General features: G+C 36.9%; 1 protein-coding gene across 8 annotated transcripts in view; it reads left to right on the forward strand.

Moving 5' to 3' along the window:
- Positions 1-26,732, forward strand: part of ETV1 (ETS variant transcription factor 1) — a 120,424-nt gene that overhangs the window by 9,907 nt on the left and 83,785 nt on the right. For 6 of the 8 annotated variants that reach the window (XM_007527707.3, XM_060196162.1, XM_007527706.3 and 3 more), the window contains one exon: positions 2,146-2,199. The exons of the other annotated variants lie outside the window; for them this stretch is intronic. In XM_007527707.3, the coding sequence (XP_007527769.2) occupies positions 2,146-2,199 (54 nt within the window). The remainder of the gene's footprint in view (positions 1-2,145; positions 2,200-26,732) is intronic. 8 annotated transcript variants of the gene reach the window in all.

Genomic DNA, 26,732 nt, shown 5'->3' on the forward strand with positions numbered 1-26,732 from the left:
AACAGAACATGGTATTGGCAAAACATGTAGGCTTAGATTATGTCTACCCATTGTTAGGTATTAATAGGTAATAAACAACAGTTTTTAAATTTTTGAGTATGAAGCCTCACTTATTTTCAAGATTGATTTATTTATATGAGAGAAAAAAAAAGAGATAGACTCACCAGATCAGCTCTCACATATGGCAGTGACACTGATTAAATCTGGGCCCGCAAGGCAGGGAAATTCTGTGTTCTACACTTTGAGCTATCTCCGTGGCCTATTTGAAATGGTTTTACTTTATTACTGTACTTACAATACATGAACCTATGAGAAAAATCCAGCTCACTGCTAATGTATAATTCTTACCTATTATTTTTATTCCTCTCCAATATAGTTTGTGAGAAAATACTAAATTTTCACTGTAATAATTGAAATAATCATTCTTGTGTGTGGATTGAAAGAAAAAGGTGGATTGTGAGGGTCAGAAATACATGACAGTTTTTGTGTCAGTGATTGTATTTAGATTATTTCATTTAATGATGAGTATAATAGTCATAGAGGAAAAGTAATTTTGCATACTTTAAGCAGCTAACAAATCATAGGCATATGATTTGAAGCTTATCTTAATAATAGAAAAAAGCAAACTCTCTTATTCTAATACAGGCTAATCATTTAGGCTTCAGTTATAATTTGGAAAAAAGTTCTTAATGTTTTTGGTTTTATTTGGTAGCTAACAGAGGGTAGTCTTTGTCTTTAATAAACTTAAGCATTGGTTTATAGAACAAAGTTGTTAGAAAGCACCTTTTGTGTCATTCTGCTTATATTTTGAAAACAGACACAATTATTTTTGGTTCTGTTTTATTATGAGAACAACTTATTCAGCCAAATATTTGTTGTTTTAAAATAATATTAGATAAGATAGTAAAACAATAACCTTTACTTGTGAGTGTGTTATAGCTTCCTTTTATTGTTGAATTTTATGTAGATTTCTTTTATGCAGAAGTTTTTGTAACTGATTAGTTTTCCACACAAAACTTTTCAACAGAACTAATTATTTTAATATTTCTACTTATAATTGATTCTTTCTAAAAATTAGTATCCATTTTAATGTGACTTGAGTGAATAAAAAGTTCACTCTTAGGTAATACTGATAAAGAAGAGCTTGATAGATACTGTGTAAAGTTAATTAGGGTAATAATTCTATTTTTTTATGAAATGAAAAATAGTGCAGTTATCTTCTATTTTATATAAGTTTTGTGTGAGGTGAACATGTATACTTGTGCAGATGTAAAAACTAATTTTTACAGCCTTCTTTCAGTTGAATAACCTGTTTTAATGTTTTAAGACAGCTGTGATTACATAATGTTGAAGTGAAAAAGTGTGTTTGCATATTGTTGTTGCCAGCTGCATTTACATCCTTATTATTATTTTTTTTTCCTTTGCTGAAAATAAGGAAGTCATCTGACATTAATGTGATATTTTTTTCTTTAGTGCTGAACAGTAGCCAGGAAGTTATTTTTGTATGGAAAAATGGAGTTTACTTATGTTTTTTAAATTTTTTTATCTTGATGATGATCAAATAATACTTCATTAGATATGACCAAAATTAATTGCAATGTCTTCATTAATACCACTTTGTAGTATCTTAGTCAAGGTCAGCACAAACTAATTTATTTATGACCAACTAGTTTGCAGTAGAGTTAACACACAAAAGGTATTTCTAAAGTAGCAGAGGTGTGTGTTTGTGATAACTACACATCATTTGAAAGAAAGCACATTTGCTTAATTTAAATGGACTGCTTAAACACTGGCACTGCATGCATTGAAAAATCTTTTGTTTCTTTTTTGTAGAAAAAATCCCTGCAGCTATTAGGAATTCTATAGCTTCCTTTATTTACCACACCTATTTTATTTCCATCTGGAAGGTGAAATTCAGAGGGATGACAACTGCCACCATTATATTCTTGACATATATAGATTTTCCAGTTGACATAGATGATCGTTTTATTTCCTCCCAAATTCTGCTGTCAATAACATTTTAAATAGGAACTCATTGGCAAATAATCATAGGATTTGATCTCATACTAGAAAGATCTTATATGACATTCCTTATGCTTTGGCAGTTTCTTTCTTACTTAAATTTTTTTTTTTTTTTCCCTTCAGCTCAGGTACCTGACAATGATGAGCAGTTTGTGCCAGACTATCAGGCTGAAAGTTGTAAGTATAGTGACTCATTGCTTGAGTTTTACTTTGCTTTTTTTTTCCCATTCATTCATTCTTTCTCTTTAGTTGGCTTTCTATTTCCAGATTCTGTTCTTGCATGTGTCAATGCCATTTTATCATGAGGTGCTCAGTTCATGAGGTGATTTTGTGACGTTGTGATATCAGCAGAAATAGAGTCCCTATATGAATTGATCACAATTCAGTGTAGTAGCCAAGGAAAATAAAATTTAACTTAAAAAAAACGGTCCTATTCTTTGTATTTGACTGATACACTTGGAGACAAATCACTGTGATTCATGAGTGTACATGTGTTCATATTCCAATGTTTTAGGATGTTTACAACGAAACACATGAATGCTGATAGGAGACTGAAGCTATAATCTATGTGTAATTATTTATTATATAGTTTATAAAAATCCTGGAGTAAATGATCACTTTTTTATTGTAGATTTATAAGTTATCACCTGCTTTGATTTAAATTTTGGCTTCATTTTCTGATTTCTGGTTGTAGTAACACAAATGGAAATGATCATTGGTTTTCCTTGAGTTCCTTTCCCTGAGGTCTGGCTCCAGGGCTTTTCAGAGGATGTATGGGGGAGTGATTCATGGGGTACTCAACCTCCTTTAATTGTAGGGTGAACATTTTGCTTGTACAGTGCCTGTTGGTTTATTTCTTTTGCTATGTGTTACCATTCTACTAGCTAATGGCAGCTGTTGACTCAAAGTACAGATAGGAAAGCAAAAGGCATAAATGGCATCTAGACTATGTAACTGACCTAGTATAAATTTATTCTGTTAGGGCCACTTAACCTCTAACATGTTTCATTTTTCTAGACCATTGATAGTTTTATAAGGGGCATTACAACACCAGCAAGATGTGTTTGCTATCTTACATATTGATAAGATCCATATTTTCATACCTAGTATCATAAAACTAATGGACTGCCTGCCAAGTAACAGATGTTTTCTAGTAAGATTTTCAACTTCTGTTTGTCTCTTGAATTTCCCAGTTGTCAAGGATTTTAAGAGGCTTTTACTAAGGACTGACAAAATGGTTCACTTGGATAGTGAGCCTGCTTTGCCATGTAAATACAGGTTTAAGTCTAGCTAGCCCCCCCCCCCATTACTGGAGGAAGATTCACTGTTTTGTTGTCTTCCCTCTACTACACCTCTCCATCCCACCCCCTTCTCTCTAAGAAAGTAGTCAGCTTGGGCCATGAAACTTCATCAGTGATGAAAGAGAAAGAGATACAAACAGAATGATAGCTAAATTCTCACTGATAAGATTCATTTATTTATTCATTTCAGTTTTTTTCAATAATGTTAAAATATTTTAACCAGAACTTTAATAGTTTTTTCTCCCCCACTTTAACTATTCTTAAGGTTTTGTTTCAGTGGCACACTGCTGGGCAAACATCTCAGAACCTTTTCATCATTCCATATCAAAACTCTATTATTAAAATAAACTCCAACTTCTGTTTTATCAGCTTGATTTTTAATCAGAGAATTTTGTGTCTTGTTTGATGTTTACCTTTTAGACAAACAATTTTAAGAAATTTACTAAGCAATGATAAGTACCTTAATCAGTGACTCTTAGAAACCTCCAGAAATACCATGGCTAAGGAGGGTGGCTACACAAGGCCACTATTCATTGAAATATGTGAAGAGAATGGTTAAATTTCCACCATTTCCATTCCAGTGGGGCACTTGAGTTCTTTCTAAAAATAAACTTGTCATCTAGAAGAATCAGTTGTTGCATCAGAAGAAATTAATAATGATTTCCAAACTAAACCAAATGTCAGGGAAAACTAACTTCACAAAGGTGAATCTTTATCCCTTTTCTTAGGGACTTCTTTCCAGATTTTCTATTTTTTGACTTTTTTACCTCATTTCTCTCTCTTCATTCTATTGATTACGCTGCCTCATTCCACACATCTTTCCTGTGTTGTGACCCCAAACATTTTATTTTATTTAAGCTGTGCCATGCCAACAGTGATCTATGAGACTTTCGAATGATGAAAACTGTATGCATAGGGTGGGGGTAGATAGCATAATGGTTATGTAGAGACTCTCGTATCTGAGGCTCCAAAGTGAGAATGATTGTTTCTTTATATGCCTCAATCGAATAGTCCATTTCCATTTTTGCTTTATTGCTTTAGATCTGTGGTAAATATAGTTTAGGAAAGTGAAGACCAAAAATCTTAACACTGTATTGTTGAGCATAAATCTGATTACAGTCAATATAAAGAAATTTATATAGATGCATAGAGACTAGAACATTAAAAATTGATGATAAATGGGATTAAATCAAGAAACTTTGTTACTCTCTAAATTTTTCCTGAGCACTTTATTTTAATTTATAGAATATAGCAATCAGGTGGTAGTGCAGTGGGTTAAGTGCACCTAGATTGGAGTAAGGACCCTGGTTCAAGACCCCCAGCTCCTCATCTGCAGGGAGTCGCTTCACAGGTGGTGAAGTAGGTCTGTAGGTGTCTTTCTCTCTCCCTTTCTGTTTTCCCCTCCTCTCTCCATTTCTCTCTGTCCTATTCAATAACAACAATAATAAATAAAAAATATATAAAATATAGTAATTGGAAATCAGAAATGCTGTAAGTTGCTTGTCCTTGAGAAATGCTGACTTTTGAAGAACATATAAATATTAAAAATTAACAAAAATTCTTTACAAGTCTATCCTGAGGAAATGTATAAAAACTAAGAGAAAAAATTCCATCACTTTAATTAATTGTTTCTTAGAAATGGTGCTTTTGGAGACAGACTCTTGGTTAAGTGCACATGAACAAAGATCCTTAAGGACCCAGGTTTGATCCCCTCCTCAGCACCTGTAGCAGGGACACTTCATCAGAGAGATGAAATAGGTCTGCAGGTCTCTCTCTTTCTTTCTCCCTTTCTATCATCCTCCCCAATTTCTCTCTGTACTATCAAATAAATAAATAAATAAATAAACATGACCAGAGTTGAGGGTAGATAGCATAATGGTTATGTAAAGAGACTCTCATGCCTTAAGCTCCAAAGTCCCAGGTTCAATCCCCCACATCACCATCAGTCAGAGCAGAGCTTTGCTCTGATATAACAAACAAACAAACAAAACAAACAAATAAACACCCAAGAAGCACTAGGTTCATAGTGCCAGCACTGAGCCCTAGTGATAATCCTGGTGGCAAAAAGAGAGAGAGTGAAAAGGAAGGAAGAAATTGTATTTTCCAGAATTGACCCTCTGCTGAAAGAAAAATTGCTTTAGGATATGCATTAGTCCAGAAGTAAACACAACTTACTTTTCCAAATTAGATACAAATTTTTGGATGAGCATTATACTTGAAAATCATGTGTTTAAAATTTAATATGCCTGTAAATTCAATATGCCTGTAAAATTATATATTTTAAACTTAGTTTACTCCTAATCTAAAATAAAACAATTTTCATTTTCTTCATTATAATATTAAGCTTTATTTTTTGAATAGCTTGTTTCCAGTTGGTTATACTAGTTCCTTTCAGTGTTTTCTCCTTAGTGATTCATTTGATAAATAGTGCTCATATTTCATTATACCTTCTCAAAGAGCATTCTCAAGTATAAACAGAGTTATGCAAAATTCACGCAGAATAATATACTTGTAAGTCTACTCCTTTCTGTTATGCTCAAGGAGGAATCCTGGAATACAACTCAATGAGAATAATTCAATTAAAATAATTGTGTGAACTTTAATGTATTTATGAAAGTAAAAAATATTCATTTACATTCTTTAACTGACATTTATGCTATCTATGACCTGTCTGAAAATAACCAAGATGATGGATGTGTGGACTTAGCTGTTTCAAGTGAATAATATGTGGGTAACAGTTCGTTTAAATGAATAAAATTCATAAGAATGCTCATTTTTGTTGCACTTTAAAAAAATTTTATTTATAAAAAGGAAACATTGACTAAACCATAGGGTAAGAGGGGTAAAACTTCACACAATTCCCACCATCAGAACTCTATCCCATTCCCTCCCCTGATAGCTTTCCTATTCTTTTTTATTTATTTTTTATTTTTTAATTTATTTTTTATTTAAGAAAGTATACATTAACAAAACCATAGGATAGGAGGGGTACAACTCCACACAATTTCCCACCACCCAGTCTCTATATACTATCTCCTACTAGGTAGCTTTCCCATTCTCTATCCCTCTGGGAGCATGGACCCAGGGTCATTGTGGGTTGCAGAAGGTGGAAGGTCTGGCTTCTGTAACTGCTTCCCCGCTGAACATGGGCGTTGACTGGTCGGTCCATACTCCAGTCTGCCTCTCTCTTTCCCTAGTAGGGTGTGTCTCTGGAGAAGCGGAGCTCCAGGACACATTGGTGGGGTCTTCAGCCCAGGTAAGCCTGGCCGGCATCCTGATGGCATCTGGAACCTGGTGGCTGAAAAGAGAGTTAACATACGAAGCCAAACAAATTGTTGAGCAATCATGGACCCAAAGGTTGGAACAGTGGAGAGGAAGTGTTGGGGGGGGGGTATACTCACTGCAAACTCTAGTGTACTTCTGCTTTCAGGTATATATTTTGCAGTAGTTTATAGATACGTGTGAACATATGCTGTCTCTCACAGAAACTGGTCTATATCTAGGTTTTGAGACTTTGTTAGAAAGTGAACCACCTGGGATGGAATTAGAGAATACTATAAAAGGAAAAGTCTCACCCGAGTAATGAAGCTGAAGGGTTGTCATTCCACACCTGAAGTCTCTGGACACAGTCTGAGCTGAAGCATGTTGAGGTGGCAATCATTGCGTTGATTAGGTTGCGATCCGCAGATGCAATATTATTTGATATGAATTGAGAGAGGCATGCGGGAAAGTGGGCCCCACCCTATGGTTCCAGGACTGGGGTAAATATAAGCTCTATAGTGGAAATGTGAGGTTCCTGCTGTCTTAGGGCTCAAGAAGACAATGGATAGTTATTGTTATCATCACATTATTTGGTAATTGGGTTAACTTTGAACAGTCCTTTTGTTAGGGTTTGCTGTATAGTACCCAGTATCTTGTCTATAGCTGTGCCACCGGTTGTTTCTGATCTGCTTGGTCTAGGCTTTTGAGAGAGTCCGCATATCAAATACACAGCCTATATATTAAAAAGACTCAGTCTGTGTTTTAAAAATTTCGAGACATACAATCAATTTTCCCACTCTCATATTAATTAACTAGTGATTTATATGAGTACACTTTATTAGGAGTGTACATAAACACCATTCCCACCACCAAAAGACTGTGTCCCATCCCACCCACCCACCCAAGTTGTAAGAAGAACAATACTATTCATACACAAATGCAGCTCATGAAGTCATAGTTTCTGAAAAATTTTATATAAGTAATACATTGCCACTTTATTACTTAAATATACCTACTAATTATAAGAAAAATTAAGACAGTTTCTTTATTTTTGCCATCCTTGCTAGAATTTTTTGTATTTTTCATTTTTAGAGACTGCTTTCTACTTAACTTACCTTTATTTATTTTTTATACTTTTTTCTTTTTTATTTAAGAAAGGATTAATTAACAAAACCATAGGGTAGGAGGGGTACAACTCACACAATTCCCACCACCCAATCTCCATATCCCGCCCCCTCCCCTGATAGCTTTCCCACTCTCTGTCCCTCTGGGAGCATGGACCCAGGGTCATTGTGGGTTGCAGAAGGTAGAAGGTCTGGCTTCTGTAATTGCTTCTCCTCTTAACATGGGTGTTGACTGGTCGGTCCATACTCCCAGTCTGCCTCTCTCTTTCCCTAGTAGGGTGTGTCTCTGGGGAAGCTGAGCTCCAGGACACATTGGTGGGGTCTTCAGTCCAGGGAAGCCTGGCCGGCATCCTGATGACATCAGGAACCTGGTGACTGAAAAGAGAGTTAACATACGAAGCCAAACAAATTGTTGAGCAATCATGGACCCAAAGCTTGGAATAGTGGAGAGGAAGTGTTGGGGGGGGGGTGGGGTGTACTCACTGCAAACTCTAGTGTACTTCTACTTTCAGGTATATATTTTGCAGTAGTTTATAGATACGTGTGAACATATGCTGTCTCTCACAGAAACTGGTGTATATCTAGGTTTTGGGACTTTGTTAGAAAGTGAACCACCTGAGATGGAATTAAGAGTATACTATGAAAGGAAAGGTCTCACCCGAGTAATGAAGCTGAAGGGTTGTCAATCCACACGTGAAGTCTCTGGACACAGTCTGAAGTGAAGCATGTTGAGGTGGCAATCGTTGTGTTGGTTAGGTTGTGATCAGCAGATGCAATATTATTTGATATGGATTGGGAGAAGCATACGGGAAAGTGGGCCCTATCCAAGGGTTCCAGGACTGGAGGAAGTAAAGGCTCTATAGTGTAGATGTGGAGTTCCTGCTGTCTCAGGATTCAAAAAGACAATGGATAGTTAATGTTATCATCATGTTATTTGGTAATTGGGTTAACTTTCAAAATTCCTTTTGTTAGGGTTTGCTGTACAGTACTTAACTTACCTTTAAATATAAGGAAATCATTATTGATTTTAGAATCCTGTGATACTTGAGTTAAATCTAATTTATTTATTTATTTTCCTTTTCGTTGCTCTTGTTTTTTTATTGTTGTTGTAGTTATTATTGTTGTTGTTATTGATGTTATCATTGTTAGATAGGACAGAGAGAAATGGAGAGAGGAGGGGAAGGCAGAGAGGGGGAGAGAAAGATAGATACCTGCAGACTTGCTTCACCACCTGTGAAGTGACTCCCCTGCAGGTAGGGAGTCGGGGGCTCGAACTGGGATCCTTACACCTGTCCTTGTGCTTTGTACCACATGCACTTAACCGGCTGCACTACTGCCTAACTCGCAAATCTAATTTATTTTTATATTTACTTAAAGGGTGGGGTGAGCGAGCAAGCACCAAAACCTCACTCTGGTATATGTATCAAACTGAGGACCTAATATATCTGAGATATGCAGTCTACCGTGCATCCACCTTTTTGATATTCAATTCTATTTTAAAGAATGCTTAGCCATAAACCTCTCCCAAACTAGTTAGAGAACCAAGCACTGATTGACTCACTTTTATTTCAGGTAAATCCAGTAGGTATTCTTGTCATCAGATAGTATACTCTTCCATCACTAGTACTCATGTGCTCTGTACTTACCACAGTTCAGCTGCCACATTTTCAGTAAGATATATATTTTAACCATTAGTTAATTTTTTTTAATTTATAAAAAGGAAACACTGACAAAACCATAGGATAAGAGGGGTACGACTCCACACAGTTCCCACCACCAGAACTCTGTATCCCATCCCCTCCCTTGATAGCTTTCCTATTCTTTAACCCTCTGGGAGTATGGACCTAAGGTCATTGTGGGATGCAGAAAGTGGAAGGTCTTTCTGTAATTGCTTCCCAGCTGAACATGGGCATTGGCAGGTCGAGCCATACTCCCAGCCTGCCTCTCTTTTTCCCAAGTGGAGAAGAGTTCTGGGGAAGTGGAGCTCCAGCACACATTGGTGGATTTCTCTGCTCAGGGAAGTCTAATTGGCATCATCTTAGCATCTAGAACCTGGTGGCTGAAAAGAGAGTTAACATATAAAGCCAGACAAATTGTTGACTAATCATGAATCTAAATGCTGGAATAGTGCAAATGAAGAGTTGGGGAGTGGCCTCCATTGTGTAGATAGCTAGTAGGCATATTTTAGTAATATTCCAAAGGGTGTTTGGCTATACTACTTTTTTTTTTTAATTCCCCAGTCTGACATCTGATATGCAGTTATTGTCTGAGGAGATGATGCCATGGTTGAAAAAAGGTCCAGAAAGCTGGATCAGGGAAGATAACAGCTCCCAAATATGGGAAAGGTATATAAATATTGTTGACTGTAAACCCCATTGATTTGATATGATCTGGGGCCCATATTCAGCTTAGGAGCCTATGTGACCTCTGCATCCCTTTAGATCTGAGCTCACATTCTATGGTCATGAGTAGGAACATTCCAGGCTGCCCCAATATCAAGACCCATCTTCCACAGCTTGCCTCACTTCATACTATGTCCAGAGATGTCAGGGGTGGAATGTCAACCCTTCAGCCTCATTACTCGGGTGAGATCTTTCCTTTCATAGGATTCTTTAATTCCATTTCAGGTGGTTCACTTCCTAACAAAGTCCCAAAATCTAGATATAGACCAGGTCCTATGAGATAGAGCATATGTTCATATGTGTCCACAAATTAGGGCAAAATATATACCTGAAAGCAAAATTACACAGTAGTCTGCAGTGAGTCAGTATAAGGTTCATAATGAAATAGTGTCTACTTAGACTTAGTTACCCTCCTCACCTACTTTCTATTACACTTCCCTCACTCACTCCAAAGCTAACCTTATGATAGCAAGGACTGCAAAAGCTGTAATGGCAAGAGACTGACATACTTTAAGGATGACTCTTTGGTCACTATCAGGCCACCCCATCAACTGGAGCCCTATTTGGGAGTCCTGAGATTCCCAAACAGACATGATGGGCCTAGATCTTGAATAGGTCCCTCTCTCCATTGTTACAGTTCATCTCTATCAGGAACAACAAAATAAACCTCTTTGTGGGCCCCCATTACCCTCAACTTGGATCAACAATGGTAAAGAATATTCCATCCTCTGAAGGGAGGCTGGACAAAATATTTTTTTAGCTTGTTGTTTGTTTAGTAATGTACATTGTTCAATTTTGTGTAGAAACTGAATTTAAGATGAGCGGCATCTTGTGAAAATTTTTGTTTTAGATAAATATCTAGGAATCCATGCTATTCCATAGAAAAACAAAATCTAAATCAGTTTCTTTTGGCATGTCAGTTAGCCTTAATTTAGTTCTCTGTGAGATCTTTCAGGTCTAGACCATATTGTGATACTTTATAATTTTTTAATTGGGATTAATTTTTTACAGTTGACAAAATACAGTAGTTTGTACATGTGTATCATTTCTCAGTTTTCCACATTTCCATTCAATTCCCACTAGGTCCTACTCTGCCATCATGTTCTAAAACCTGAACCCTACCCCCCCTCCCCAACACGCACCACCAGAGTCTTTTACTTTGGAGCAGTGCACCAACTTCAGTCCAAGTTCTGCTTTGTGTTTTCCCTTCTGTTCTTATTTTTCTTTCTGTTTTTTTTTTTTTTTCCTCTAGGGTTATGGCTAGAGCTTGGTGTCTACACTATGAATCCCATGTTCCTTGCGGTCATTTTTCCCATTTTGTTGCCCTTGTTGTTGTTGTTGCCATTGCCATTGCTGCTGTTATTATTGGACAGGATAGAAAAATATCTGGATAGGAGGGGAAGACAGAGAGGGGGAGAGAAAGATAGACACCTGTATACCTGCTTCACTGCTTGTGAAGCAACCTACCTGCAAGTGTGGAGCTGGGGCTCAAAAAGGGGGCCTTGTACCAGCTGTTTTTATTTTTCCACTTCTGCCTGTGAGTGAGATCTCCCCATATTCATCCTTCTCTTTCTGGCTAATTTCACTTAACATGATTTGTTAAAGCTCCATCCAAGATTAGATGAAGAAGCTGAATTCACCATTTTTAATAGCCAAGTAGCATACATTGTGTATATATACCACAACTTTGTCAATCACTCATCTATTGTTGGATACCCAAGTTGCTTCCAGGTTTTGGCTATTACGAATTTTGCTTCTGTGAATATAGATATACACAAATCTTTTTAAAATTGGTTTAAAATTATCTTTCTTTGTTTGATAGCAACAGCCAGATATTAAGAAGAAAGAGATAGTGAGGAAGAACAACAGAGAGACACCTGCAGAACTACTTCACCATTCGTGAAGCTTTCCCCGTGAGTGGGGACCAGGGGCTTGAACACGGATCTTTAGGCAATGTAACGTGCATGCTCAACCATGTGTGCCACCACCCAGCCCCTGTATACACAAATCTTTTTTGGATACTTGTGTTTGGTTCATTGGGATATATCCCCAGGAGAGGAATTACAGGGTTATAGTGTAGGTCCATTTCTAGCCTTCTGAGAGTTCTCCAGACTGCTCTCCAGAGGGGCTGATCAATTTACATTCCCACCAGCAGTGTAGGAGGGTTCCTTTGTCCTCACAACCTCTCCAGCATTTTTTTAAAAATTATTATCTTTATTTATTTATTGGATAGAGATAGTCAGAAATGGAGAGTGGAGAGAGAGATAGACAGTCCTGCTTCATCACTCGTGAAGCTTTCCCCCTGCAGGTGGGGACTAGGGTCTCGAACCAGGGTCCTTGGGCACTGTAACATGTGTGTTCAACCAGGTATGCCACCACCCAGCCCCTAGCATTTGTTACTGTTATCTTTTCAAATGTATGACATTCTCACAGGAGTGAAGTGGTATTTCGTCTTTATTTGCATTTCTCTAACAATCAATGGCTTGGAGCATTTTTTTCACATATTTGTTGATCTTTTGGTTCTCTCTTTTGTGAATATCCTGCTTATATCTTCACATTTTTAGATGGGGTCATTTGTTGTTGTTGTTGTTGTTGCTCAGTTTGATGAGCTCTTTATATATTTTGGTTAGTACTCTCTTGTCTGATGTATGGTATGTAAATTTATTCTTTCATTCTGTAAGGTGTTTCTTTGTTTGGGTAGTTATTTCTTTTCCTGTGCAGAAACTTTTTAATTTGAGGTAGTTCCATTGGTTTATTTTTGTTTTAGTCTTCTTTGTAATTGGATTGTATCATTGAAGATGTTTTTAAAATTTAGATGGAAAAGAGTTCTGCCAATATTTTCCTCAAAGTATTTGATAGTCTCTGGTCTAACATCCAAGTCCTTGATCCATTTGTAATTTATTTTTGTGTTTGGTGAAATATAGTCGTTCAGTTTCATTCTGCATGTTTCAACCCAGTTTTTCCAACACCATTTGTTGAAGAGATTCTCCTTTCCTGTTAATAGTCTGGGCACCTTTGTCAAAGATTATAATGTCCTTAGGTATGGGGCTTATTTCTGCACTCTCAATTCTATTCCACTGATCAATGTGTCTATTTATGTTACAGTACAATGTAGTTTTGATTACAATGTTCCTATAATACAATTTGAGATCTGAGAGTGTGATACCTTCAGTTCTGTTCTTTCTTCTCAAGATTGTTTTGGCATTTTTTTTTGGTATTTTCTGGTTCCAGATTAACATTTGTAGCTTTTGTTCTGTTCTCCTTTAAAAAAAAAAAGGGTGGACCTTAATGAGGATTGCATTAAATTTGTATATGGATCTGGATAGTATATTCATTTTGATGATGTTAAATGAATATATTGTCCAGAGCCATTTACAAATTTAATGCAATCTCCATTAAGGTTCCTAAATTTTTTTTTTTTTTTTTGAGAATAGAACAAAAGATTCTGCGATACTTTCCACACTTTAGGCAAGATAAAAAGATAACATTAAGTTTAGTAACTAAAATATTGCATTAATTTTAATGAAGTGTTGCTTTTTAAAGATTTACTCCTCCTGTTAGGTCAGATTTAATGTGAAGTGAAAACCAAAGTCAAAGCAAAATATCCTTCTTCTCTCCCTCATCCTCCAAAAAACAACTTTTTTTGGAGATGTGATGCTCTATTAAAGCTGAAAATGGGGCCAGGTAGTGGCGCACCTGGTTAAGTGTTCATATTAAGGTGTGCAAGGATCCTGGTTCAAGCGTTTGGTCCCCACCTGCAGAGGAAAAGCTTCATGAGTGGTAAAGCAGGGCTGTGGGAGTCTCTTTCTGTCTCTCCCTCTTTATTTCCCCCCTCAATTTCTCTCTGGCTCTATCCAATAATAAATAAACAAAAATATTAAAAAAAAACTTGAAAGCTAAAATTACATTTCTATCCAAGTTTTTGGCTTTTACTTTCTTATTTTATTTTTATTTAGTGTTATATTTAACAACTTAACCAAGAAATTGACTTCAGGAACATGCTGAAAGGAAATGCAAATACTTTCCTTTCACCCAGACTTTAATTAGTAGCAAATTATTTTGAGCAAAGTGATCTGTGCCATATTTCCTTCAGTTTTGCTCCTTATCTAACAAGAAATTTTTATGCAGCAACAGAACTTACTAGACTAAAGGCATACAGTGTTTATTGGAAATTTAGATAATGAGTGTGAATAATCATTTGAAGGACTAGATATTTTATTCATTGTTATTGCATTTTAATATGTACATATGAATTTATGTAGTCATGAATAGAAAAAGCCAATGTAACATTTGCTATTGTTTGCAAGTAGAGCCAAGACAATCGTGAAAGTACATATTTGGGTCACTATTTCATAGAATATGTAAGCTTTATGACATTAGATAAAAAGAAGAAATAATCTGAACTAACCTAGTATATGTGTCTCATTTAATTCATAATTACATTTAGGAGATTTTATTTGTATCCTTTCTTTTACTCCTTTTTTCCCCCATTTGTTACATTGACCATCTACTTAAGATGTGAAGTGCATATTTGCTTCTGTTTGTTATTGAATTTTCTCCTAATGAGAGTTTGTGCTGTGTCTCACTAAGTAAAAATGGTTGGTTTGATGTTGCTTTTGTAAATCTAATGAATTATAACCCAACAAACTCTACTTGCATTTAACAGTAGCTGAGGCTGATGTTAACTCAAGAACTCAATTACTGACAATATACCAGGAATGACTAGATTAAAAATTCTATTTATGCAATGCCTGACTAAAGTTTAAAATAAAAGTGCTTTTATGTAATGACTTTTATGAACTCTTGGAATCTTATTTAAATGTATGTTTCAGCAAAGAAGTTCATTTTGCCATAGAAGCCATATTGTTAAATCATTCAGAAGTTTGTTTTTCTAGGTACATATTCCTACAGTATTTGACTTTGCTGTCCTCTATTAGAATTGTTAGATGCTATAGAAGAAGCTTGAGATATGGTTGTTCCTTCCATTTAGCTATATATATGTATAGGTATTGTTATATGTAGATATAACACTTTCTATCACTATTTTTTTATTTTTTGCCTCCAGAATTATCACAGGGACTCAGTGCTTGCATTACAAATCCACTGCTCCTGCGGCCATTTTTTCCCCCTATTTATTTGTTTTTTGGATAGGACAGAGATAAATTGAGAGAGTAGGGGAAGACAGAGAGAGGGAGTGAAAGACACCTGAAGACCTGTTTCATTGCTTGTGAAGCAACTCCTCTGCAGGTGGAGAGTCTGGGGCTGGAACTGTACATTGTTATTTCTGTCTGCAAAAATGAAACTCATGTTCTTTCAAATATGAGCTATTCCCATTATATTCACTTCATATCTGAAGTATTTACAGTAATTTTTTTCTTAAGCATTTATTTATTTATATAAAAAGGAGTGAAAAATATGAGAACATTGCTCAGCTTTGGCTTATAGTAGTGTTGGGAATTTAACATAATAGCACTCAGCTTCAGATATGTAGATTTTCTTTAATACATTTGGCTATCACTCAAGCAGGAGTGCACCCAGTTGAGTGCACATGTTAACCAGACACTATGTAAAATGTATTGACAGTCTACATTTTTGAGATGGTACTTTTTTTTTGTCATTAGTAGGGCTTCACTGCTCTCAGCCAACTTTTTCTGGGGGGAGGGGGGAAGAGGAACACAGAGAGAGGGGAGATAAAAGCCACAAGATGAAAGCTTCTCCAGTTCCATTATCATTGGGCTTGATCCTCTGGTCCCCAACTTAGAGCAGAAGCTTCATGAGCAGTGAAGCAGTGCTTAAGGTGTCTTTCTTTCTCTCCCCCTCTCTATATCTCCCTTTTCTCACAATTTATCTCTGTCTTTTCAAATAAAAGAGAGAAAAAAAGGGGGGAATGACCAGCAAGAGGGTGGATTCACCATGCCAGTGATAATAATCCTGACTGTAATTAAAAAAAAATCTTAGCATTTTAGTGGTAATTTTTATTTTACTTATGGAATTTCAGTTTAGCTTATTTTATTTATGCACAGAGTTTATTCATTCACCAAACAAATTTTGAGTCTGTTATGTGTCATTTTTTCCTCTAGACATGATGAGTCAGTAGTGGACAAATCCAAAATATATCTCTGCTTTGTAAATATTTTTTCCTGCTATGGTTTCCCTGGCATCTGTAACAGCACACTCTCCTCATTTTTATCATTTATTTATTTATTTTTTTTCCTTTCCCTTCAGATATAAGGTAAAGGGCAGAGAGGGAGAGACATAGTGAGACTGAGAGGACAGGCACCATTAGTACTACTCCACACGAAACACCTCCCTTATGGATGGTTCTCTATATAGTGGCAGGGGGCTTGAACGTATGCACTCTACCAGGTGAACTGCCTCTCAGCCCCAACAGCTTATGTTTTCTTTCTTCACTTCACTGGTAAAGTCTTATTTTATCCCATGATGAGAAAGGTGAATTTGTATAGAGGTAGGTGTATATTCAGATTCTGACCAATTGCAGTCTAAAGAAAAAGTATCCTCCCCCATTTTTAAAGAGGTGTATATTGATTTCCTCATAAAGCACTCTACTAAAAATGGCTACTAAAGTCCCCATGAATGACTATTAATACATATTACTGTACTGCTTCAACCTTTGCCTGAATTTTTTAAATGAAAGATGTAAAAAATCTGCTTTCATTCTTTCTTTCTTTCTTTCTTTCTTTCTTTCTTTCTTTCTTTCTTTCTTTCTTTTCTTTTCCTTTTCTTTCTGTTATTGCTACTAGGACTTCACTTTCCTGAACATTCTTTACTTTTTTTTCCCCTTTTCCCCAGATAGAGAGAGATAGAAAGAGGGAGGTAAAGATACCACAACTCTGAAACTTACTACAGTCTGATGAGGTGCCTGTCCTGAGCCCTGTAAGTGAGCATAACAAAGCTGACTTATTTTCCAGGTGAGCTATCCTGCCTGCCCAGATGAACAAAATCTTATGACATTTATTTTGTTTTGTTTTGTTTTGTTTTATTTTATTTTATTTTATTTTATTTTATTTTATTTTATTTTATGGTACTGGGGAACTAGAACCTTGTGCATGCACAGTGTTAACACTTTGGGGCCACATTTTCATTCTAATAGAGAGATAGAGGGACTCCTTAGCAGCAAAACTTCCTTCAATGCCATCACTTTCTGCAGTTCACCTTCCATCAGGCCCTGATGTCTGGGTCTGAACATGGGTCATACTCATGGAAAGGCATATGTCTTCCTCAGTGACTCTTCTCTGTGGATAATCTTATGACTTCTCAAAAAGTATGTATTGTAATGGTAATTATTACTATGTAAAATGTATTGACAATCTACATTTTTGAGATTGTACTTTTCTTTTTTTTTGTCATTTTTTTTGTCATTTTTTTTGTCATTACCAGGGCTTCACTGTTCTCAGTCAGCTTTTTCCAAAGAGAGAGAGAGAGAGAGAGAGGGAGAGAGAGACAAACAGGGGGAGATGAAAGCCACAAGACAAAAGCTTTCTCCAGTTCCCTTATTGTTGGGCTTGATCCTGGGTTGCCATGTATGCAACTCTATCCAGAAGCTCTATTTTGCTGGCTCTGATCACACTAATTTCATTGTTATACTCAGAACTGATGACTTTTATGTGTTCATAAATGCTATATGTACATTTCAACTTCAATACAATTTTAATTTATAGAGGGTAGATTATACCCTATTAATCTTTGTATAATTAACTTTTTGTAAGTATTCAGTGAATATTTAGTTGAATAGATTTGAGTGTATAGCTTCTTGGGGGAATATAGATTTTTTTAAAAACATACTCACAAGCTTACCTGCGAAGGTGCTTGTTTTCCAGTGTGTGAGATCCAGGTTCAAGTTCTTCCCTATCTCACTGGAGGAAGCTTAGTTGGTTGCTAGGATGTCTTTCTCTGTCTACTTCTTGCATTCTCTTTATATCTGAAAAATTTGGTCCAGAGTGGTGAAGTCCTAGAAATGAAAAAAAAAAAGCAAAAACAAACAAACAAACAAACAAACAAAATAACACATTTAGGAGCAAGTAACTTACACTGTTTGAAACCTAATTAAAATATATGTTTTTATTTTCTTATGCTTCATTTTTCTTTGAAAGTTAATAGAATTTTGCATTTTTGTAACTCTAGAGCTACTTCTCAGTTTTGAGATCAGGACTGATAAATAGCATTTGATAGCCATATCCCATAATACATTTTACAATAATTTCTATTTATCATTAATAACTATCAAATAACTTGGTATTTTCCCCCATACATAAGAGAGAGAAACTCAGGTTATGAAAGTAATTACATAAAGAAGACTTGTGATGACTAAAATTACACAGCTCAGAAGAGAAGTTCATACTTGCTTTGATTGTGAAGATCTCCCTTCTCTGAGAGCTTGTATGTATCCCACTTGCAAAAGTTTGAAAAAATTTTGCCACTCTTGAAAAAAAAATTACTAAAATAAGAATTGAAAGAATGTTCTTCAGTCAAGATCCTGATATTACTTGGAAATTCTGTTTATCAAATTATGGTAGACTGAGAGATCAAGAAGATTTCATCTAGAAAATATTTCACTTATGAGAGAGTGAGAGGAGGAGATAGAACTAGCAGAGTTCCCTTTTCTCCTCTGGAACACCTGACACTTCCTGGTTTGTGGATATGAGGTATGAGATAGAATCTAAGCGTACTTTTAATTTGCATTTCTCTAATGATAAGTAAAGTAAAACATATTTCTTTATTAGTTTTTTAATAATTACTAACAAGATTATGGTGTAAGAGGGGTACCATTTCCATATCATTCTCACTGCCGAGTCTGGCAGAGTTCTTTATCTCATCCTCTCCATTGGAAGATTCCCTGTTCTCCATTCTGTTGGGGATATGGACCAAAATTCTTTATGGGGTGCTGAAGGAGGAAGGTGTGGCTTCTGTGATTGCTTCTCTGCTAAACATGGACTTAAGCTAGGTAGGTCTTTAACCCCAGCCTATCTCTATCTTTCTCTAGTGGGATAGGATTCTGGGGAGGTGAGGTTCTAGGACACATTGGTGAGCTCATGTGCCTAGGGAAATAAGATGACGTCATGGTAGTGTCTGCAATTTGGAGGATGAGAAGTGGTAATACATAAAGCAAAACTATGCTTTGGCCCACTTTTGTTTTTAAATAAAATAAAAATGTCAACAAGACCATAGGATAAGAGGGGTACAATTCCACACAATTCCCAACAACAGAGTTCAGTATCCCATCCCCTCCATTGGAAGCTTCCCTATTCTTCCCTATCCCTCTGGAATTATGGACCCAGGACCATCATGGGGTGCAGAAGGTGGAAGGTCTGGCTTCTGTATTTGCTTCTCTGCTGGACATGGACATTGGCAAGTTGATCCATACTCCCAGCCTGTCTCTTGCTTTCCATAGTGGGACAGGGTTCTGGAGAGGTGGGGTTCTAGAACACCTTGATGAGGTCATCCACCCAGGGAACTCAGGTTGGTGTCATCATAGCATCTGTAACTTGGTGCCTGAAAAAGCATTAAGATATAAAGCAAAACAAAGTATTTAATAATTAGGAACCGAAAGGCAAGAATATAGCAGATGAAATTTGGGGTCTTCATGCTGGAAAAAGTTAGTTGGTCTATTTTAGATATATTCCAAGGGGCCCATGACTTTACTAGTTTTGCCTGACCCTGACAGCTAATATGCAAGTGGACCCAAGGTATTATCTGGGAGATGGTGTCATAGTTCGAAAAAGGACTAGAAAGTTGGATCAGAGAAGAGAGTAGCTCCCAAATATGGGAAAAGTATATACATTTTGTTAATTATAAGTACCATCAATTTGATCTAAAGTGTACATTCAGTGCAGATGCTTGTACCTCTGCATACCTATAGATCTGAGTTTGAATTCTGTGGTCATAGCTAGGAACATTAGACTGCACTCATTGCAGGACCAGTCTTCCTTGAGTGGTAGAGTATGTTGGGTCAGTTCTCCCTTGGGGCAATCTCTACCACTGTTGATCCACATTGAGGGCAAGGTCCTATAGAGGCCCACAAGAGGGTCCACATGTTGTTCCTGTTGGAGATGACCAGTAACAGTGGAGAAAGAGTGATCTGTTAGAGGGCTAGGCCCATCATGTCTATGTGGGAATCCCAGGATTCCCTGACTAGTGCCCCGGATTCCCTGACTAGTTGGCCCACTTTTTTATTGGGTTAATTTTATTTATTTATTTTTAGATCTGTACCAATTCTGTATCGATATTTGACATCAGACATTTGTCTGATGTGTAATGTACAAATATCTTTTTCTATTTACTCAGTTGCCTGGTTATCTTTGTATAGTTTGATTTATTTTATTTGTTAATTTATTTTTATTTAAAGGTTTATTATCTTTATTGCCAGCAATTGAGAGGGTACTGGGAATAGAGAGAGAGAGAGGATGAGAGACAGTTGCAGTTCTACTTCATCACTCACAAAGCTTACCCTTGCATGTGGGGACCTGGGGCTTTAACCCTGGTCCTTGCATATTGTAGCATGTATGCTCAAACAGGTGAGCTACCACCCTACCCCTGTTGTTTGCCTTTAATGTGCAGAAGCTTTTACCTTCACATAATCCCATTTATTTACTCTTGTAATTTTCATTTTCCATGCTTAGGGAATTGAGTTACCAAATACATCTTTGATGTGAAAGTCTTGCAAATTTTCACAGGCATTTTCTTCTATAAATTGTAGAGTTTCTCTAAAATCTAGATCTTTAGTCCATTTTGATTTGATTTTGGCGTATGGTGTTAGGTGGTGGTCTAGGTTCAATTTTTTATATATGGCTGTCAGATTTTCCCAGCACAGTCTTTGCAGAGACTTTCTTTATCCCCATTGAATAATTTTAACTTCTTTGTCATATATTAGGTGGTTGCATATACATGGGCTCATTTCTGGGTTTTCAGATCTGCTCCACTTATCCAAGTTTTCATTTTTATTTCAGTACCATGCTGTTTTGACCACTATTGGTTTTTAGTATAAAGTTGGAGATCATGATACCTCTGTATTTTTCCTTTTTACTCTGAAGTGTTTAGCAATTGTTGAGCTTTTGTGGTTCCATTTTTTTTGTACAAGTTGTTCAATTTGCTTGAAAAATGTTATTGTAGTTTTGATAAGGATTGCATTGAAATTATAGATTGTTTTTGGTAAAATGGCCATTTTAATAATGTTTATTCTTTCAATCCAAGAACAAGAAATGTTCTTCCACTTCTTTTTTTTTCATGGTTAAATTATTATTTTTTAAATTTTTATTTATAAAAAGGAAACACTGATAAAAACCATAGGAGAAGAGAGGTACAGTTCCACACAATTCCCGCCACCAGAACTCTGTATCCCATCCTATCCTCTGTTAGCTTTCCTATTCTTTATCCCTCTGGGAATATGGACCCAGGGTCATTGTGGGATGCAAAAGGTGGAAGGTCTGGCTTCTGTAATTGCTTTCCCACTGAACATGAGCATTGGCAGGTCAATCCATACTCCCAGCCTGTCTCTCTCATTTCCTAGTGGGGTGGGGTTCTGGGGAGGCGGGACTCCAGGACACATTGGTGGGGTCATCTGGCCAGAGAAGTCCAGTTGACTTCATGTTAGCATCTGGAACCTGGTGGCTGAAAAAAAGTTAATATATAGAGCCAAACAAATTGCTGACTAATCATGAACCTAAAGGCTGGAAAAGTTCATATGAAGAGTTGTGGGGCTCTCTGTTTTGTAGGTAGTTAGTAGTCCTATTTTAGTTATATTCCAAAAAGCCCATGGCTATACTAGTTTTTTTTTTTCCCCCTGACCTAGACATTTGATATGCAGGTAAATCTAAGAGATTGTCTGGGGAGATGATGTCATGACTGGAAAAAGGACCAAAAAGCTGGATCAGGGAAGAGAGTAGCTCCCAAATGTGGGAAAGGTAGATAAATATTGTTGACTGTAAACCCCATTGATTTGATCTGATCTGAGGCTCATATTCATCTTAGGAGCCTATGCATCCCTATAGACCAGAGGTCACATTTTGTAGTCATGAGTAGGAATGTTCCAAGCTGCCCCAATTTCAGGACACATCTTCCTCTGGTGGAACATAGAATATGTTGTCCAGCCTGGCTTTGGAGGATGGAACATTTTCTACCATTGTTGATCCACATTGAGGGCAAGGTCCTTTGGGGGCCCACTAAGTGGTCTATTGTGTGGTTCCTGTTAGATGACCAGTAATAATGAAGAGAGGGACCTATTCAAGATCTAGGCCCATCATGCCTGTTTGGGAATCTCAGGACTCCCCAACTAGGGCCCCAGCTGATGGGGTGGCCTGATAGTGACTAAAGAGTCATCTTTAAAGTATGCCTATTATATTTATCCTTTCAAAGAACTAGCTCTTGGTCTCATAAGTCTTTTTGGATCGTCTTTCTGGATTCTTTTTCATTAATTTCTTCTCTGATTTTGACTGTTTCCTTCCTCCTGCTGACTTTTGGGTCTCTTTGTTGCTCTTTTTCTAGTTGGCTTATTGTGATCTTTGCTATTTGTTATTATTGACCTATATTGCTATAAACATCCCTCTTAAGACAGATTTTGCTGCATCCCACATTGTTTATTAGTTGGTCTCTTCATTTTCATTGTTCTCCAAGTAATTTTTAATTTGTCTTGTCATTTCTTCAGTGACCCATTTGTTATTCAGAAATGTACTGTTCATTTTCCATAATTTGGGTGCATTTCTTTGTTTACTTTTGTGGTCGACTTCTAACCTCACTGCCTCATGGTCAGAAAAGATACTTCTTATGATTTTAATATTCATGTTTCTATTAAGGTTATCTTGTGTCCCAACATATGGTTAATCCCATATGCAGTTGAAAAGAATCTATATTCTTTTTTTTTGGAGGGTGAAAAGTTCTTTAATTTGTCTGTTAAGTTTATCTTATCTATGACTGCATTTAAAGCGTCTATTTCCTTGTTGATTTTATTTTCCTCTGATGATCTGTCTCTTGCTGTGAATTTTTTTTTGATGTCTCCATTAAGGTCAGTAAGTTATTTTTAAATATATTTGCATATATATATATATATATATATATATACACACACACACACACACACATATGATGGTTATGTCTTCCTATTGGATTTATCCTCTGACCAAAATGTAGTGTCCATATCTGTCTCTTTTCACCTTTTTGGCTTGAAAGTCTAATTTATCTGATATTAGAATAGCTGTTCCTGCCCTTTTGTTTGCATTATTGGCTTAGAATACTTTGTTCTAGCCTGTCACCTGGAGCTTCTTTTTTTCTGTCTTTTAGATGTATGTTTCTTGGAGACAGAATAGTTGTGTCTTGCTTTTTTAATCTGTTCAGTAACTCTGAATCTTTTGATGGGCAAATTTAAGCCATTGACATTAAGGATGATTATTGATAAAAGTGGTTCCCTTTAGCCATTGTTTCAAGGTTGTTTTATTTTCTTGTTGACTCCTTTCTTGTTTTTTTTTTTTTTCCTCCAGGGTTATTGCTGGGCTTGGTGCCTGCAGCATGAATCCACCGTCCTGGAGGCCATTTTTCCCCCTTTTGTTGCCCTTGTTGTTGTAGCCTCATTGTGGTTATTATTATTGCCATTGTTGATGTTGTTCATTGTTGGATAGGACAGAGAGAAATGGAGAGAGGAGGGAAAGACAGAGAAGGGGAAAGAAAGATAGACACTTGCAGACCTGCTTCACCACCTGTGAAGCGACTCCCATGCAGGTGGGGAGCCTGGGGCTCAAACCGGGATCCTTACTCTGGTCCCTGCACTTTGTGCCACATGTGCTTAATCCACTGTGCCACTGCCCGACCCCCTTATGTTTGTTTTTTTATGTAGATAGTTTTCTATGATGTTCTTGCCTACTGTATATATGTTTCCTATTTGTCTTTGTGCTATATTTTGTTTTGTGGCTATCATGTCTATTGTTTGTAACTTACAGTATCAACAAGAGTTTTTTAATTTCTTTATTGTAAACCATTCTTTAATGGTTTACAGTAGACAGTAAAATACAGTAGTTTGTACATGCACAACATTCCACAATTTTCAACATAACAATTCAACTCTTACTAGGTCCTCCTCTGCCTTTATATTCTAGGATTTTAGCCCTCCACCCTCTTCCTCCACAGAGTCTTTTACTTTGGTGCAATACAGTGTCTTTTTAGCCTTGGTTAACTAACATTGGACTGTGTCCCTCTGACTTTTTCTCTCCTCTTTCCTGTATATTTTTCCCTGTTGTTATGTTCCTACTTCTATTCTAATACTGCTTATCTCATTAATTCATTTTTTTGTTCGTTTCATGTGTGACTCCTATCAGTAATTCTTGGAAGGCAAGGTTGGTAGTGGCAAGTTCCTCCCATTTCTGAATGTTTGTAAAGAACTTTATTTCTCCTTTATAGTTGAACAATAATTTAGCAGGATACAGAATTCATGGCTAGCAATTCTTATTATTTAATACTTAAATATGTCATTCTACTCCTTCCTTACCTCTAGGGTTTGTGATGAGAAATCTGATGAAAGCCTGATTTTTCTACCTTTGAATGTGACTTTCTTCCTTTCCCTGACAGCCTGAAATGTTTTTTCCATGTCTTTGGTTTTGGATAGTTTTACAATGATGTATGTTGGTGTATGACATTTTGAATTCAAAAATTTATATGTGCATTGACCTTCTTGTTTTTCTACATTTTGAATCTTACTCAGGTGTGGAAAACTTTCAGATAACTTTCTTTAAATGCGTTCTTTACTCCTCTCTCCCCTTACTCAGGGATCCCAACAATTCTGATGTTCACCTTTCTAGTGGAATCTTTTATTTCATGGAGAAGTGCTTTAATTTTTGAAAAATTTTCCTCTTAGAAAGGTTTTAATCCAGACTGTGGTGGTTGTGTCTTATAGTGTTGATATTCTCTTCTTCACCCCATTAAGCCTACTTTTTTTTTTTTTTTTTGAATTTTTTTTTTTTTTTGAATTTTTTATTTAAGAAAGGATTAGTGAACAAAAGCATAAGGTAGGAGGGGTACAACTCCACACAATTCCCAACACCCAATCCCCATAACCCACCCCCTCCCCTGATAGCTTTCCCATTCTCTATCCCTCTGGGAGCATGGACTCAGGGTCGTTGAGGGATGCAGAAGGTAGAAGGTCTGGCTTCTGTAATTGCTTCCCCGCTGAACATGGGCGTTGACTGGTCGGTCCATACCCCCAGTCTGCCTCTCTCTTTCCCTAGTAGGGTGTGACTCTGGGGAAGCTGAGCTCCAGGACACATTGGTGGGGTCTTCAATCCAGGGAAGCCTAGCCAGCATCCTGGTGGCATCTGGAACCTGGTGATTGAAAAGAGAGTTAACATATGAAGCCAAACAATTTGTTGAGCAATCATGGATCCCAAGCTTGGAATAGTGGAGAGGAAGTGTTAGGGAGGTACTCACTGCAAACTCTAGTGTAGTCCTGCTTTCAGGTATATATTTTGCAGTAGTTTATGGATACGTGTGCACATAAGCTCTCTCTCACAGAAACTGGTGTATATCTAGGTTATGGGACTTTGTTGGAAAGTGAACTACCTGAGATGGAATTAGAGTGTACTATTAAAGGAAAGGTCTCACCCGAGTAATGAAGCTGAAGGGTTGTCATTCCACACGTGAAGTCTCTGGATACATTCTGGGGTGAAGCATGTTGAGGTAGCAATCGTTGCTTTGGTTAGTTTGTGATCGGCAGATGCAATGTTATTTGGTTTGGATTGGGAGATGCATACGGGAAAGTGGGCCCTATCCAAGGGTTCCAGGACTGGGGGAAGTAGGGGCTCTATAGTGAAGATGTGAGGTTCCTGCTGTCTTAGGGTTCAAAAAGACAATCGATAGTTAATATTATCATCACATTATTTGTTAATTGGGTTAACTTTGAAAAGTCCCTTTGTTATGGTTTCCTGGACAGTACCCAGTATCTTGTATATAGCTGTGCTATTGGAAGCTTCTAATCTACTTGGTCTAGGCTTTTGAGAGAGTCCGCATATCAAATACATAGCCTATATATTAAAAAGATTCAGTTTGTCTTTTGAGAAACTTTGAGACATACAATTGATTTCCCCCTCTCATATTAATTAACTACTGATTTATATGTCTACATTTTGCTAGGAGTGTACAGAAACACCATTCCCACCACCAAAGGACTGTGACCCATCCCTCCCGCCCACTTCCACCCCCCACTGGCCCAGGAAGCTACATGCCTACCCCTCACCACTGGGTTTTTACTTTGGTGCCCAACTTACAATTTGATCAGGTCCTGCTTTTAGTTTCCCTTTCAGATCTTCTTAGTCAGCTTCTGTTGATGAGTGGGATCATCCCATACTCATCTTTATCTTTCTGACTTAATTCACTTAACATAATTCCTTCTAGCTCTGTCCAAGATGGGTCAGAGAAGGTGGGTTCATTGTTCTTGATAGCTGCATAGTATTCCATTGTGTATATATACCACAGCTTTCTCAGCCACTCATCTGTTGTTGGGCACCTGGGTTGCTTCCAGGTTTTAGCTATTATGAATTGTGCTGCTATGAACATAGGAGTACACACCTCTTTTTGGTTGGGTGTTATGGAGTCCTTGGGGTATAACCCCAGGAGAGGAATTATTGGGT

The sequence above is a fragment of the Erinaceus europaeus genome, chromosome 8 (assembly GCF_950295315.1).
Source record: "Erinaceus europaeus chromosome 8, mEriEur2.1, whole genome shotgun sequence".
NCBI lineage: Eukaryota > Metazoa > Chordata > Mammalia > Eulipotyphla > Erinaceidae > Erinaceus > Erinaceus europaeus.